Source organism: Lagopus muta, chromosome 8, assembly GCF_023343835.1.
Source record: "Lagopus muta isolate bLagMut1 chromosome 8, bLagMut1 primary, whole genome shotgun sequence".
Classification (NCBI taxonomy): domain Eukaryota; kingdom Metazoa; phylum Chordata; class Aves; order Galliformes; family Phasianidae; genus Lagopus; species Lagopus muta.
In genome coordinates this window covers 4,742,977-4,758,051 of record NC_064440.1, presented here as the reverse complement: position 1 = coordinate 4,758,051, position 15,075 = coordinate 4,742,977, and the positions used below count along the sequence as shown (strand labels likewise).

Here is a 15,075-nt window from a genome sequence, read left to right as displayed (position 1 = left end):
AAAGAGAAAGAGTCTTAAAAAACTAATATATAGTCTGATATGGTGTACATAGACATACAAGTGCATCATGTGCTCTTGGACTGAATTCTTGATTAATCTTTCATTCCACGTGACATTTTGTCTTTGCAAATGTGACAGACTGCTGTAAATAACCATACTTCTTGCACTGCTTAAATAAACTTCATTCTATAGGAAACAGAACAATTTCATTCTTTGATGGTTTACTAATTAAAGCCGTGGAAATTTCTATGTAGGACAGATCTCACACGGAGTCCCACTTCTGACATACCCATGCCCTATTACCAGGGACCAATTTTGCAGCACCTCTGGAGGATGTACTCATGCTCTGTTTTCTAATGCACATACTAGACAAAATTCATGCAGATCTTTCATTTTTTCCCCAATCAAGCAAGAAGAAATAAAAAGTTTTGTTCTCATGGCATCAGAAAGAAATACCAGCCCTTTGTTTTTTTTTTTTGTTTTTTTTTTTTTCCCTTCCACTAATAGACTACTGCAAAATGAAACTTTTGTAACCAAATATTTCTAGCAGTGCGCCAAGATATACATCCTTTTAGAGGCTGAATATCATCATAGAATCTGTTTTTGTGAATGCTACCTCATTAACAATTTAGCATAACCAGTATTCTGGAACTGCAATTGTTTTCAGTCTTAAGAAATTAAAGATTAAATCCATACCTCCAGTATCAGAAAGCTTGCCTCTGTAAATTTTGTCCTCCACCACATCTGTCCAGTACAGTAAACTCTGACTGAAATGAAAATCAAGTGCTATTGTATTTCTTAAACCAGGAACTAAAAGGCTGTAGTCACGTTTGTGAAGATCAATTTTTCTGATCTCATGTCGAATAGAAAAAATTATGAAAGCTTCAAATGGATCTGGAAGCAGAATATAACACATTTCAAAAGAATAATAAAGAAAAGATTGTTATACATTGCTATAAATGACAATTGAAATAAGAACAGAGTATTAAAACAATTCCCTTCCTGATGGAGCGCCTTTCAAATTTTAGTCCCATAAACATCTCACTTCTCTACCATATCTAACAATATCTTTGATCAGTACAAGAGATACCAAACATTACAATTGGGAATATCACACTCAACTACTGAAATATGTTTTATAGTTACACCACAAATTTTTCCATAACTAGATCTTTAAGTCTCAAGGTATAAAATAAACTATTTTCTCAAAAGACTCAGAAAAAAAAATGATTAAATTCTACATCATTCTAAAAGAAATTTAATTGAAAAAAAAAAAAAGTACTAAAATTAATTCAAGCTTTTCCCATTTAAAATTAAGTGATTAAAAAGCATCACTGCAAACTACTAAGCAAGGAAATGAGCATTTTATACACTTACTGATACACCATGCCACAAAACTCAATTACTACTGAACTACTTCTTCCTTTGCTATTCAAATGATGTTCAATTTGTGCTTGTAAGCCTATATATTATACATTATATTATACACATAAACATATATAAACAATCACTCCATAGGTTAACTTTATTATAAAATTGTTTTCATTGTAATTATTACAGACTTTAGATGAGGGGAAGATTTCAAGCAAATAGATGTAGTAATAAAACAATGAGAAAAAAAAAATTGAAGAGATTAGATCTTTCTTTTTCTCCTTCTTCCTTTTAATATTGCAAGACTGTTGGAAATCCTAACAGAATTAAACCAGCTAAAACCAATCAAGAAAACAATCAGATCATTCTTTTCTCCAAGTATGTATCCAGTAGTATAAAAAATAAAATGAAACAAAATTAAAATATACATACATAGCTGAGTTCCCACTGCTTAGAAAATCTGTAAAGTCACTTTTTAAATGAAACCTGAACTGTGTTTTAAACTTTTATTACACCAAGTTCTGAAAAACAGAACATAATAATGAAATTTAAATATATTTCAAGAACATTCTTTTCCTTCCTATCATGATGTGAAAGAGTTCAAGTGCAGTATATCAGCACAACTTATTCTGAAGGATGTTCCAACAGAAACTAACAATATGGAAATAATTTATATTGACTTTCTATTTGAATAATGGAGTTCTGTAATATACTTTTAGCTCAATCAATACAATTTTTGAAATGAATGAAATATTCTTTGAGAAGCCTGTAACGTAACAATACATGTGCCAGAACAATAAAAAAATCAAACTAATTGAAAACATGAAATATTGAAAAAAAAAAAAAAACCCACACTATAGCACTTAAGATCCTCCAGAATGGAAGAGAAGCAGAACTAAAGAAAAACGGGGGAAAAAGAAAGACATTGCAAGAGTCATTGATTGAAAAGCTAAAACACAGATCAAAATAGATCTATTTTTTTTTCTTCATATGTTATTTTAGATTTGATGGGTACTTATTGAAATGGTTTGTAAAACATTTTGAAAAAGTGCAGTACTGTATACTGACTTTAGATGTTACTGCAGTGTACTACAGAAGTGTACACTTGCATATAGACATAGTCTATATAAACTCAAGAGTTAAAAATTAGCAAAGGGCAAAGTAATAATTTTCTTCTGAATGTGTTTTTCTCCTCCTGGAAGAAGGATTTCTGGTTACTGCTTTAACAGTGCATATCTTCTGCCAGTTCAAGAGGTTCAAGAGATAAAACAAACGCGGCTATTGTAAGAATTATACCAACTGGTATTACTGATGGCATTTGGCGTTATTGGGGACTGTTTACCTCCAGAATTTCTATTTCATCTCTAGTTGTAGCAGACAAAACTATAAGCCTTTATTTAACATTCACATAAGATCTCGTGAAGAGAGATGTTAAGCGCAATGGTCATTTCGAGGCTCACAAATCCACAAATGAGATCAAAATTGGGATCCCTTGACTGGTTTACCAAAATGCGATTTGTACAGTCAACAATTAGTATATCAGAGATTCTATCCTTTGGAGTATTCACCATACCTTTAAATGAAAATAAACTAAAATTATTATTGACTCTAAAATCATGTGTCTTATTTATACGGAATTATTTTCTTGCTGCTTTGATGGCATTAGGATGTAATCTTCACGGTTTATAAAGAGCAGTATCACTTTTCTTTATACTAGCTGACATCTCCAGTCTCAGATCATATATTTAACGTTAAATTGTCTGACAAAATCTGTAAAAATCAATTTGTAACTTTAGATTCTTACCAACAGCCAGTAAATATTAAGCAGAAATATCTCATGGGCCTAAGAAAAGCTAAATAGCTTTAGTCTAAATTTTCTTACTTTTCAGTACAGAGAGTATATTTCATTTGTATTGCATTTTTTTCACTCCCCTTAGGTTTCAAATATTAGATTAAAGAAAGCAGAAATTACCAATGTTTGTTACTAGCCTTTCTCTATAACACTGTTAACATCTTTTTATAATGTTTTTATCCCTTCGTTCCTATAACCCAGTAAAAATGTGTTTTCTGAATATTCAGAAATGACAGTGATAAAATAAATTTGACTGATCAAGGGTCAAAAACATTAAAGCAGCCTAACAAAATAAGAACTTTAACTAAGAATAACAACATTTTGGACATACAGGCCACAGTAACACATCAGTGATGTGTGATCTGGGAGTCTACTATCAGCATAGCTCAGTGATAGCTCAGCAAAATAGATATCTAATTTCATTCTGTAGTAACAATTACTTACATACTATAACAACAATTATTGTGACAAAAACTTGATTTGGGTGCCATTCGTTAAACAATGTTCCCACTGGATTAATATAAACAAGTTCTTAAAAATAATAAGAAAATTGCTCTTTTAGCAATAGCATTTGCTAAAAGCCCTTTAATGCAAGGATACAATACTAAATTTTCTTTGTTCACCGTTTTGGAAAAGAGAAATATTTTTTACTACATGCAATAGAGACTTCATTAAAATTGTCACATAACTCTACAACATCGTACAAATTAGGTCAAGCAAGGTCAAAGCAGATGGATTAGAATTTGCCATATTTTCTGGAATGTAGACAGTTAAGATGACGGCTAACTAGTAAATTATTCCAGGTGATTTGGACTGAGAAACTTGGCCTTTTATTTCTAACTTAGTGATTTAATCATTTTACCTATAACTCACCTGAGGAAACACTGAGTTATCTGTAATAAATGAGGAATATCTTAATCATAAAAGCTGTTCAATTATAAAATATCCAAATAAATTATAATAGTTGTGAAGACATTTTGACCCAGTATGGATAAGATACTATCAAGGAATTAGTACATAACAGTCTAAAAGTGATAATCTGAACATCTATGTTATTTTTAGCTTTGTGCAGGAAAGTACTGATGTTATGACAGCATCTATCTCACATACACATTTTCATTTCACACACATTCACATTGAGCTTAACAGACACCCCTAACAGTTTCTGAGACATGCTTCAGAACAGAATACTGAGCAATGAAAGGAATGTATTCTCCTCTCCTGCTTTGGCTAATGCTGGATTTCCTCTGGTTAGTAAACTGAACCAGTTTATTGATGACAAAAATCAAGTACCAGAGTATTAAAGGTTAAAGAATAGCTTATTCTGTGAGTGCTAACTGACAGAAGATAATTGCTTTTGCATGTGCATATATTTGCAACTAATATTCCAAACTCTGAAGTAAAAGTTTGCTATGATCTACAGCTGATACGGGCTACCAGTAAATTTGGATAACACCTGAACTAAACAAAAGCCAGCACACAGGAAGCTATGATTTCCCTTATTTGAAAACAAAAACAAAAAAACAGAAAACAAAAACAAACCCAAAACCAAAACAACACAAGTCCAATTTATAGAAAGACATGGGATCACCAACAAGAGGCTGATCACTCCTAGAACTGTACTTCTGTCCATGGACTTCACAGTCTGGGTAACTCAGGAGAGAGGCCCAAAGAAATGAAAACTAATATCCTGAAAGTTGGGAAAGGTTCTGGAGATGCATAGAGAGATATGTTATGAGATACCCAATGTCCAGTAGTGCCCAAAAGCAGTAACTTGATGAACCAGCGCAAGTAAAGCCTATATTCAAATTAAAAATCAGATGAAAACAAACAAACCCTCTCACACTAAATTAATATCTATTAATGTCTGGATGTGTTAAAGTCAACTGAATTTCAGCTTACCAGTACTAACACAATTTTCTCCATCCTTACTGAGCTTCCAGCCTTCATAACATGAGCATTTCACACTATTTTTATGTTGTTCACATACTTGACTACACTTAAGGTGCTTGGTGCAATAATCCATAATTTCACAAGTTTTGTTGTCTACGCTGAGATTGAATCCTACGGGGCACGAGCACACAATTCTTCCTCCAGGAACCACAGAACACTGATGACTACATCCACCATTGTTAAGCGAACACTCATCTGAAAGAGCGTGGAAAAACAAGGGCATTAAGGGCTGCAAGGATTGTTTGTTATACTGTATACTTCTGAAAGACAAGGGCTACTAAAATGCAAGAAAAGCCTCTATAAAGAGCAAACAGTTTTAAATCTGCTAAACAGCTTAATGTATTTATTTTAAAGCTATAGAATTCCTATATTTAGCATAGTATCTTTACTGCAAACTTTCAAAATTTTAGCATGGCACATGTACAATATATGTATGTATTTTCCCAGACTTTCAAGTATATTTCATTGACTTAAGAAGTATCCATAAAGAGTTAGCCCAAAGACTATTTTAGACCAATATCCCAACTCCAGAGGTGACCAAGTGCTAAAAAGTTGATGCACATAGAAATATGCACACAAATACTTTCCTTGCCTCCAACTACTTGAACTTCTGGGTTTGGGAAGGCTTCAACGCTCAGTCTCATGCACCTATATCATAGGCAACCCATTACTGAAGAAATGTGTACAAGAATTAAAAATAATAGTAATAATAGCAGTAGTAAAAATCAAGATATCTTTATACATGCTGTTACCATCAAGGAGACATGTAAACTCCTTCAGACATACAAATTCATTCCTTTGTGATCTCTTACACAGCTACTGATAGGATTCCTTTAACCCAAGCCTTTGTAATTTGAGAGAACTGCACATTAGTTTCAGTACTTTCATAGATATTATAGATCCCTATATTTTTTATCTCCAGGAAAATAAAGACTTACCTAAGGAGCTACGTTTTCACTTATTTGAAAACAAAAACAAACAAAACAAAAAAAACAAAAACAAAAACAAACCAACAGATAGTTCACTCAAGTAGAAAAACAGTGTGATTTAATTTAAAAAAAATCCTTACATACAGAACTTTTTTAACGGTATCTTAAGGTTAACACGAGAACTTTTATTTGAAAGAAAGTATTACAACAGATAAAGAAAGAGAAAAATGTGTCTAAGAAATACCACAAAGATCGCCTTCATCAGATCCATCAGGACAATCTCTTCTCCCATTGCAGAGCTTCTCAGGCTGTAGGCAGATGGAGGTATCATTAGCACAAGGGTATTTTGGTGGTCCACACATATAGCCCTCGCAATTATCCTCATCAGACTGATCCTCACAATCAATATCGCCATCACATAGCCACGCTTTGCTAATGCATCTCCCTTGGAGAAAAGAGACAATAAACACAGGAAATCAGACTGCAAGTAAGCTTCAGAAAAAGCCTTCAGTAACATTACATGGAAAATTATATTTTGTATCATGTTTTTGTATTAATAGTACTTTCCTCTTGGATGAACAGAAGAAAACCAACTCGTACTCATACTCTGAGGAATAACCCTCATCAGTGTTGACAACCCAATTCTCTAAGTAATAAAAAAAACTTTTTTTTTTTTTTTCTATGCTGAGTAGAACTACATAAAGGTAGAATAGACCCTCATAATTTCAGTTAGGTATTCCAAATCATGCCAATTATTTTTTATTCTTAACTTCGTCTTTTCTTCCTCTATCTTCTTTTATCTTCTATTCCCATCTGCCTTCCAAACGAGTAGTGTTTCACATTCTGTTAATGTGAGTTTAGGAAACAAAAAACTTCGTAGGAAGTATAAACAATACGTTCTCAGAACATGTCAGAGAAATAATTCTTTTTTACATGGAATAACTATAATAGATGAAACTTCTTCCAAGACTTCAGTTTTGCCATAGCAGCATTCTGATTATTTTCTTCACTCTTGAAAATGAAACAAACAAACAAAAAAAAGTGCTTTTGTGCAGATCATCAATATTTGGAAATGTAAAGCAGTTATGACACTTAAAGCACAGAAAACCTCAAAGCCATGGATTGTCATAGGTGAAGAATAATAGATTGCTAACATACTGCTTACCAGTGTGTGTGTGCTCATGTTTATGATCATATCTCAACCCGCGTTTTGAACTCTCAAGCAGAACAGAAGCGACAGGGTGACAGGTACTTATCCCACCAATGAATAAGGAGACTTTGCACTGTGCTTCTGCATATAAACTATTTAGTCATTGAGGCCTATCTATCAGGAATGGGAAACAATGAGGATCCACTGGAAACAATGTCTGTGGATGCCCAGGGACTCGTTGGCGATAGCCAAGACTTAACTGCAAGGTTAGTACAACTGCCAACTGTTGCATAACATGAACTTCTGTCTAGCTTTCCCAGTTCAGATGAGATCTTCCCAGCAAGAAACTGAGACTGAATATGACTTTGTGGAGGCAGTAAGCATGATAGTGTGAAATAACTACAATAAAACTCTGATCTTACTGGTTATTAAATGCACCTGAGTACCTATACCACTACAGGCTATTAGCAACCCTGTGTTGCAGAGATTTTGTAAAGATTTCCACGAAATGTAGCATCCCTAACTGCAGCTCTACTGTCTTCCACAGCACTGTAGCAGATTAATTTCTTATAGCGGAATTATTTTCTAGTTAAAGATTAACATAATAGTTTGCATTTGTTGTTTTTGCCTTCTTCTAATGGGAAAGGGGCCATCCTCCACAGAGAATGACAACTGGATACAAATACGGTGAAACAAGAACAATAAAAAAATATATGCTCCTGTAAAAGCAAGGCTGCTCTCACTTTCAGTGAACGGCAGTTAGAATTGAAATTTCAGGATTATATGACAGTGAATGTGTCAAACAGCAGAACATAATTTTACCAGAGCAAAAAATCACATGGAAATTCAAACAGGGAGAAATGTCAGTTAGAATGAGAAGCTCTCCCCTTTCTCTTATAATAGTCAGTCCCAAATATCCTACACTGAAAAGATAAGAATGAACAGACTCAGGAAAACAAAGCTTTATGTATGCTGTTTATTCTCACATGCAATCAGAAGTGTTTCATAGAAGTGTCTATAGTCATTATCTCAAAGTGAACATGGTTTTAACATATTATTATAATACAGCAGTAGAATGCAAGCTACTGGAAAACACCAGTGTCAAGCAAACTAGATGGGTTCCAAAGTAAACTGATGTTGCTATCAACAGAGTTCTTAATCTGTTTTTTTTTGTTTTTTTTTTTAATCTTTTATACATACAAACGTTTACAGAGCAAATCAGTTTTCCCTCCTTTCTGTTACTCTAATGAAGATATATGTTACAATAAAAGATTCATCTTTCTCTATGATGGCTATGACATGTTCTTAAGTAGAATATACTCACAAGATATAAATCTTGAACAAAATTTGAAAGAGATGGACTTAACGAAATACTATGACTCTCCTGAAGTAATTACTTCAAATTCAATCAAATATTTGTGCTTTAATTCCCCTTACTGAAACTTACACTTTTGGCTTCCAAAAGCCTTTACAGTAAATTTCACTAGTTAAGTGCCTCAATAGCAATTTTTTATTTTCCATAATGTGAAGTAGTACATCAGAAGTTCTGAAGCAAAAATTATGTGGGGAGTTTGATTCAAATGCTTCTTTTCCATTTCCTACAAATATGAGCAAGTACAGTAGAGAATTAGCTCTTTAAAAAAATTTTTTTTTTTTTTTAATCACACTCTTCCATCTTTCTTGAGATACTGTGCTCAAGAAATTTTTGGACTGATGATTTCTTAAATTTCAGGAAACCTGCTTTGGTGGGAAGTATTTGCATTGAGTCATCTTAGATTTGCTTTTGGCTGGCAAAAGCTGTAATGCAGGTTTAACCTCATTCATGCAAAAATATGCATGTTCTCATCCAACACATTTAACAAAATGCCCCAGCTGTGCTAGTCAGGCAATTATTTGTTTTGTAGGAGACTTAAGTGTTGAGACTACCTTCATAAGCTAATTTCTAGTATTTAAAAGCTTTTTGTTTAAAGCAGATATTTATAAGTGCCTCCTGAATGTGAGAAAGGGAAGTGTTTCAGGGTCCAAAGATAGCTATTATCTCAGAAAATAAAAATGTACACTCAATGATACCTAAAACTAAAGGTTAAAAAAACTATAAAAAAAATAAAATCACACAAAGAATTTATGTATGTTTCTAACTTCTTACAATGCCTTTTTTCTTAAGTTCTTAGTATCAACTGAATCCACCCACTTGAGCAGTAACACTTTAAAGAGCTCAAAGTGAGACAAGAGATTGAGTAGGCAAGGAACAAGTAGAAATAACCCCGCCAAATACATCCCTAAAAGCCAGTATCTTTTCCCCCCACCCTCTGAATTCCTCAAGGCATCTCATGTTCTTACCAAGTCCTCTATTCTTCCCAAAGTCATCTCAAGCCATCTCTCCCTACAGTAACTCTTTCCTCCTCCACAGCCTTGAAAAGTTCATAGGTCTTTCCTACTAATTTTCCTCCTCTACATCTTTCAGTAAAACCTTTGTTTTTCTCACTGTCAGTTTCTTTGCATTCTCCTCTACTCATTACACTTCACAATCTTCCATTTTGAATCTTACACTCCATATTCAGACAGCACTGCTTGCTGTTGCCCTCCTCCAGTATTATTGTGTTGGTCACTTGACATCTACGTTCTTTATTTCACAAAATAACAATGTTTACTATCTGGAAAAAAAGTGAAAAATAATACTCTACCTGATAGTATTATAAAAGATAAGACACAAAATTAACTGTTTCTTCTAAAAAAGCAGTATGACAAATGTACAATGCAGTTCAGAATTCCTATACATGACATGAAAGTAGTTGTGATTCCTTTGAATTTACCTTCACAGAACTACTTGACTACTACCATAGAGTAATTAGATGAATTTTATAACATTGTAAGTAAGGTTGAACAGATTTTAATCTTGGTCTGTTCCTGCTATCTTCAAAGTAGAAAGTCTGAATAAAAAGGATGGATTTATGCAGTACATAAAACTGAGATGAGGTACATGCTCGTAACAATTTTGGAGATGAGAATCTGAATTTAGAATAGTAATTTTAGCCTAATCTAATTTAGTCTAAGCTAACTTAGAAGTAGCTTAATCTAATTTAAAAGCAGAAATGGGTTAGAAGCAGCCCAACAGTGCTTATGTCAGTCAAGTAGCTACTATATCTCCTACCTTACTGCTGTTTAAAACTCTAACACATAATTTATCACATCATTACAAACAACTGCATGATGATAAAAAAAGAAATGACAACCTGATATCTGCTAACACAAGTTAATAGATCTGTAGAGCTTTGGTTAACTCTGGATACCAGTTTATGAACTGCTCAGGTTGTAGGGTAACAGCGTGACAAAAAAGAATAATTAAAGCTTAAAAGGAAATTAAATGTTTTAGTTTATTTATAAAAAGCTGATTAAAGAGACATGACAGATTTATTTCAACATTCAACAACTTTTTATACTAGTGAAAAGATGAAGGCAATCAACTATGCTTGCAGCAGAGATTCAGATGACAAATTAGGAAAAGTTGTTCCAACTGTGAGAGACAAATTACTAAAAGGCTTTATAGAACACACCCTATAGGATTTCTTAACAACATGTCAGAAAAGGGCTGGATATTACAGATCTTAGAGGCTACCATTATCCTAAATAGAAAAACCACTTGCATTAGGAAATTGGACACCACCAGGTAGCAATATATAAGAGGAAATTAGCCAATTTCTCTTAGCCCTAACAATTCTCACAAATACAAGACGTTGGTTACTATTATTTCTTTCATATATATTTGTTCATACGCATTCTTAAATACTTTTAGACAGAGCTTACATAACTAGATCTCAGCACTTCACATGCTTAGCTATAACACAGATATGGTCTCCTTTCCATTAACAATGTCAGGTAAAATTACTACCTATTACATACATTCTAATTTAAATTTTGTTTGTAAAAGATGTTTTACCCTCAATATCTCATTAAACTTTGAAATGAAATAAAAAAAATACAATTATGACCTACATTCATTTTGTGTTCCATCTAAGCATGACTTTGAAAAATCCTAATGCAAATGTTAAGTCACATTCTTTTCCAAATTTTTAATGAAGTATTGTAACAAGATTAGATTTTAAGCTTTCTTTGAGAATACATTTTTTCCTCTCAACATTGCAGTTCAAATTTCCAATGCTGCAGTTCTAATTCTTTGAAGTCTTCTAACTAATTACTTTATACCATTTCAAATTACCTGTAGTGCCAAAGACAGAAAATGAAAGAAAATACCTGGACTTTGAAGTACTATTAAATGCTACATTTCAGTATTTGTTTTGATGTGCTGTCACACAGAACAGTTTGAGCTTCACGTAATCTCAAAAGCCTTCCATTTTATATTATAAATCAGAAAACAAGTTAGAGCTTATTAGTATTAATATTGTGCTCCTGGTTTAAATAACATCTCAAGTTGTATTAAACACTAAGGAATATTCCCATTGCACCCCTATTAGCAAATCACACGGAGAAACACAGATGCAGTGTGAGTAAACGAGAGCATGATCTACAAAGACATACCTGTACTCACACAGGAGAACTTTGTCTTTTCATCACACAGTCGTATAGTTCCGTTACAGCCTTTTTCATCACTACCATCTTCACAGTCCTTTTCTCCATCACAGCGCCACAGCTCAGGAACACAGTTCCCATCAGGACTGCACTGAAATTCCTTCCCGTTGCATCGCCCAGGAGTGGGAGTTCCTTAGAAAAATAAGAATTACACCAAAGAATATGCATTGTGAGTTTTTTCCATGCGAAGTTCACAAGGAATAAGAATCCCCTTTCTCAACCAAAGCCAAAACCACAGTCCACAGGAATAACTCAAAACCTACCATCCCCTCCTATCTCATCAATCCAAAAAGCCTTCAGACAAGTATTTTGAAGAAAGGTCTTCTGTATCTATTTACAAGTGATAAAATGTGGGAAGAATAACATGTGGGAAGAATAAGATAGCTAACCTCCCTTGGTGCAATTTGTTCTGGTTTCGTCACTGAAATCTCCACAGTCATTGTCACCATCACATGCCCAATGGCTTGGGATACATCTGCCATTATAACACCTGAACTGATCAGCAGAACAGGAGTGGATGCAGCCTAATTCATCACTTCCATCGCCACAGTCATCATCTGCAAACATTGATTTTATTTACAAGATACAGAATCTGAATAAATATGCCAAGAGAAACAAGCTATTTCCAGAAAAGAAAAATAACATACAGTAAATAAAACAGTATTTTTGTTAGCTTCCCACAGGTATATGGTAAAACTATTTGTAATACACAGAATCATCACTTATCCTGAACTGGAAAGGACCCACAAGGCTCACTGAATCGCACTTCTGGTTCCAGGTCAAACAAACCGATGAATCTCAGCTGCACATGCCTTGCCCTCTAGGCCTTTCCCCATCTTCATAGCCCTCCTTTGAGTGCTATCTAAAAGTTTTATGTCCTCATACCATGACACCCAAATTGCATGCAGTGCTGGACATGAGGCCACATATTGAAGTGCAGAGCAGGACAATCTTTTTCCTTGCCTGGTAGCACTGTTGGTCTGAGGGTCCCCCAGGTACACACAGTCCTTCTGGCTCCAGGGCATACTGCTAGCTCAGGTCCAACTGCTGTCAGCTAAAACCCTCAGATTCCTTTCTGTATGGCTGCTCTCTAGCATCTTATCCCCCACTGTGTTGCGCATACAGCCAGGATTGACCCCTCCCAGGTGCAGAATCTGGTATTTTCTCATTTAACCATGTGGGAGGTGACTGCACACTACTCTGGGCTGTTAGGATCTTACTGTAAGGTCTAAATGTAAAGGAACACGTGGTTCCTTAACTCTACTAACAGCACTTGTTGCTCTCTCGTTTTAGATAGTCTAAAATCATTACATTTATTCACACTTATTCAGTCAAATATACCAGTAAGCATTAGAAATCTGTACACTTTCCTTCATTTATTTTCCCATTTAAAGACAGATGCTCCCAAATTAAACTGTTTTATTTTATCCTTAGTGATACCTTATTTTGTTATAGCCATTACAAAAATCTTATTGCAGTTCTGGTACTTTTAACTGTGATCACCAAGACGCTGTATAAACACTATAAGGTTTTCTTACACAGAATTTCAGCAAACTGTGATAATTTAGGGAAGTTGCCCATCTATAGCTATGAATTTCTTTCAACCTCATAAACATCACAGTAATATCACATTATGTGGTGAGTGAAGAACCAGTCCAGTTTTGTTAAGACTGGTAAGACATCCCTCCCACACCACAATCTTTGGAAAAATATTCACGTGAAGAGACACCAAATACATTCCCTTTATGATGCTACTACTATTGTCCTAAGTCTTCCTAGACTTCCCTTCTGACGATTGCCATTTATTAAGTGGAAGTTGCCCACAAATATGGTAGATATTTTGTCACCAGCGCTGATTTGCTTTCTTAAAGCAGAAAATACATGAGCAGTGTTGTTATTTTTTTAAACAGTTGAAGATTACATCACACTCTATTCTACAGAATATAGTATTTGCAACTACCACCATATCCATGGCACCATTTCTGACAATCATTCAGTTTTGCTGCTTTCTCCATTAGGTAACTTTCAAGTATTGTATTTATTCTCCTGACCAGTTACAAATCAAACAGTCACAAAACAATAGCAAAACAATATCTGCTGTTTTTTGTTGTTGTTGTTGTTGTTGGTTTTTTTTTTTTTCATATATTGAACACTTAATACTTGCCTGAATCACAGAGCCATTTGCTGCTAATGCATCTTCCATTTTTGCAAACAAATTGAATTAGTGGTTCACATGTTGGGAATTCTGCAAAAGCATTCAAAACAAAAATCTAATATATATAGTCTATAGTAATATTTTTTCACTGTCCTGCATGCATGATTTAAACAAACCAAATACACTGTATGAAGTATTTGTCTAAGACACTCTAGAATGGAAGAAACAGTAAGAGAATGAAAAGAAATGATAAAAAGGCTTTTAACATTAAATTAAGGCCAATACCTAGCCTTTATCAATGCAGATCAATGAAATGCATTCTCCTGTGTTATATGACATGGTCCTATACTCCCATCATGCAAGACCTGTCTTTGCCATTAATGTTACAAGCTGTGTTCTCAGCATTTTCATTTCAGTAAAAAAAAAAAAAATAGTTCTTCAAATGCAATGGCTGACAGGAAATGGAAGACTGTAAAATGAGAAGGTTAAGTACAAAGTGAAAGAACAATCAAGAGATAAAAGTTACTGCACAATGACGTAGTAAAATACAAAATCAAAATGTCAGTATTTACAATCACTTCCTATGTGTATTCCCATTAAAAAAAAAAGTAGAAAACTAAGACATAATCATCCTTAGAGACTCATCCAATATTCCGTTACCATTTCGTTTTCATAATTGCCTAACATGTTCTCCATAAAACAACTTGATTTTTTCCCAATTTTTTCTTTTGAAATCAATGACAAAGGTATGTGCATTAATGCCAACTAATCTTTGCATTATATCATTTGGAAAGTACAAGACACACTTCATAAAACGTAGAAACTCATAGGAAATAATCTGGAAGTCTAACCATCTGAAGGGAGTAAGGAGCAGCCTGAAATCTAATCTATATACAGACCATTAAGAAAGTAAGATGCTTCTCAAAACCCATCAGATACCTAACGTAAATCAAAGACAACAATAAGGACAATCTACCTGTATTGCTACGTAAAGGCAAATTTTTCCTTCATGGAAGAATTTCAGGCTGGAAATTCTTACAAAGAACATCCTAAATGCAACAGAAAGTAATGTCTGAAA

General features: G+C 34.0%; 1 protein-coding gene across 5 annotated transcripts in view; it reads right to left on the bottom strand.

Annotated features, from left to right (window-relative positions):
* LRP1B (LDL receptor related protein 1B) overlaps positions 1–15,075 on the bottom strand; it is a 584,143-nt gene that overhangs the window by 164,868 nt on the left and 404,200 nt on the right. For all 5 annotated transcript variants that reach the window (XM_048952659.1, XM_048952661.1, XM_048952662.1 and 2 more), the window contains exons 19-24: positions 14,007–14,087; positions 12,232–12,399; positions 11,792–11,974; positions 6,350–6,550; positions 5,126–5,371; positions 697–894 (exon numbers count right to left, since the gene is read on the bottom strand). In XM_048952659.1, the coding sequence (XP_048808616.1) occupies positions 697–894; positions 5,126–5,371; positions 6,350–6,550; positions 11,792–11,974; positions 12,232–12,399; positions 14,007–14,087 (1,077 nt within the window). The remainder of the gene's footprint in view (positions 1–696; positions 895–5,125; positions 5,372–6,349; positions 6,551–11,791; positions 11,975–12,231; positions 12,400–14,006; positions 14,088–15,075) is intronic.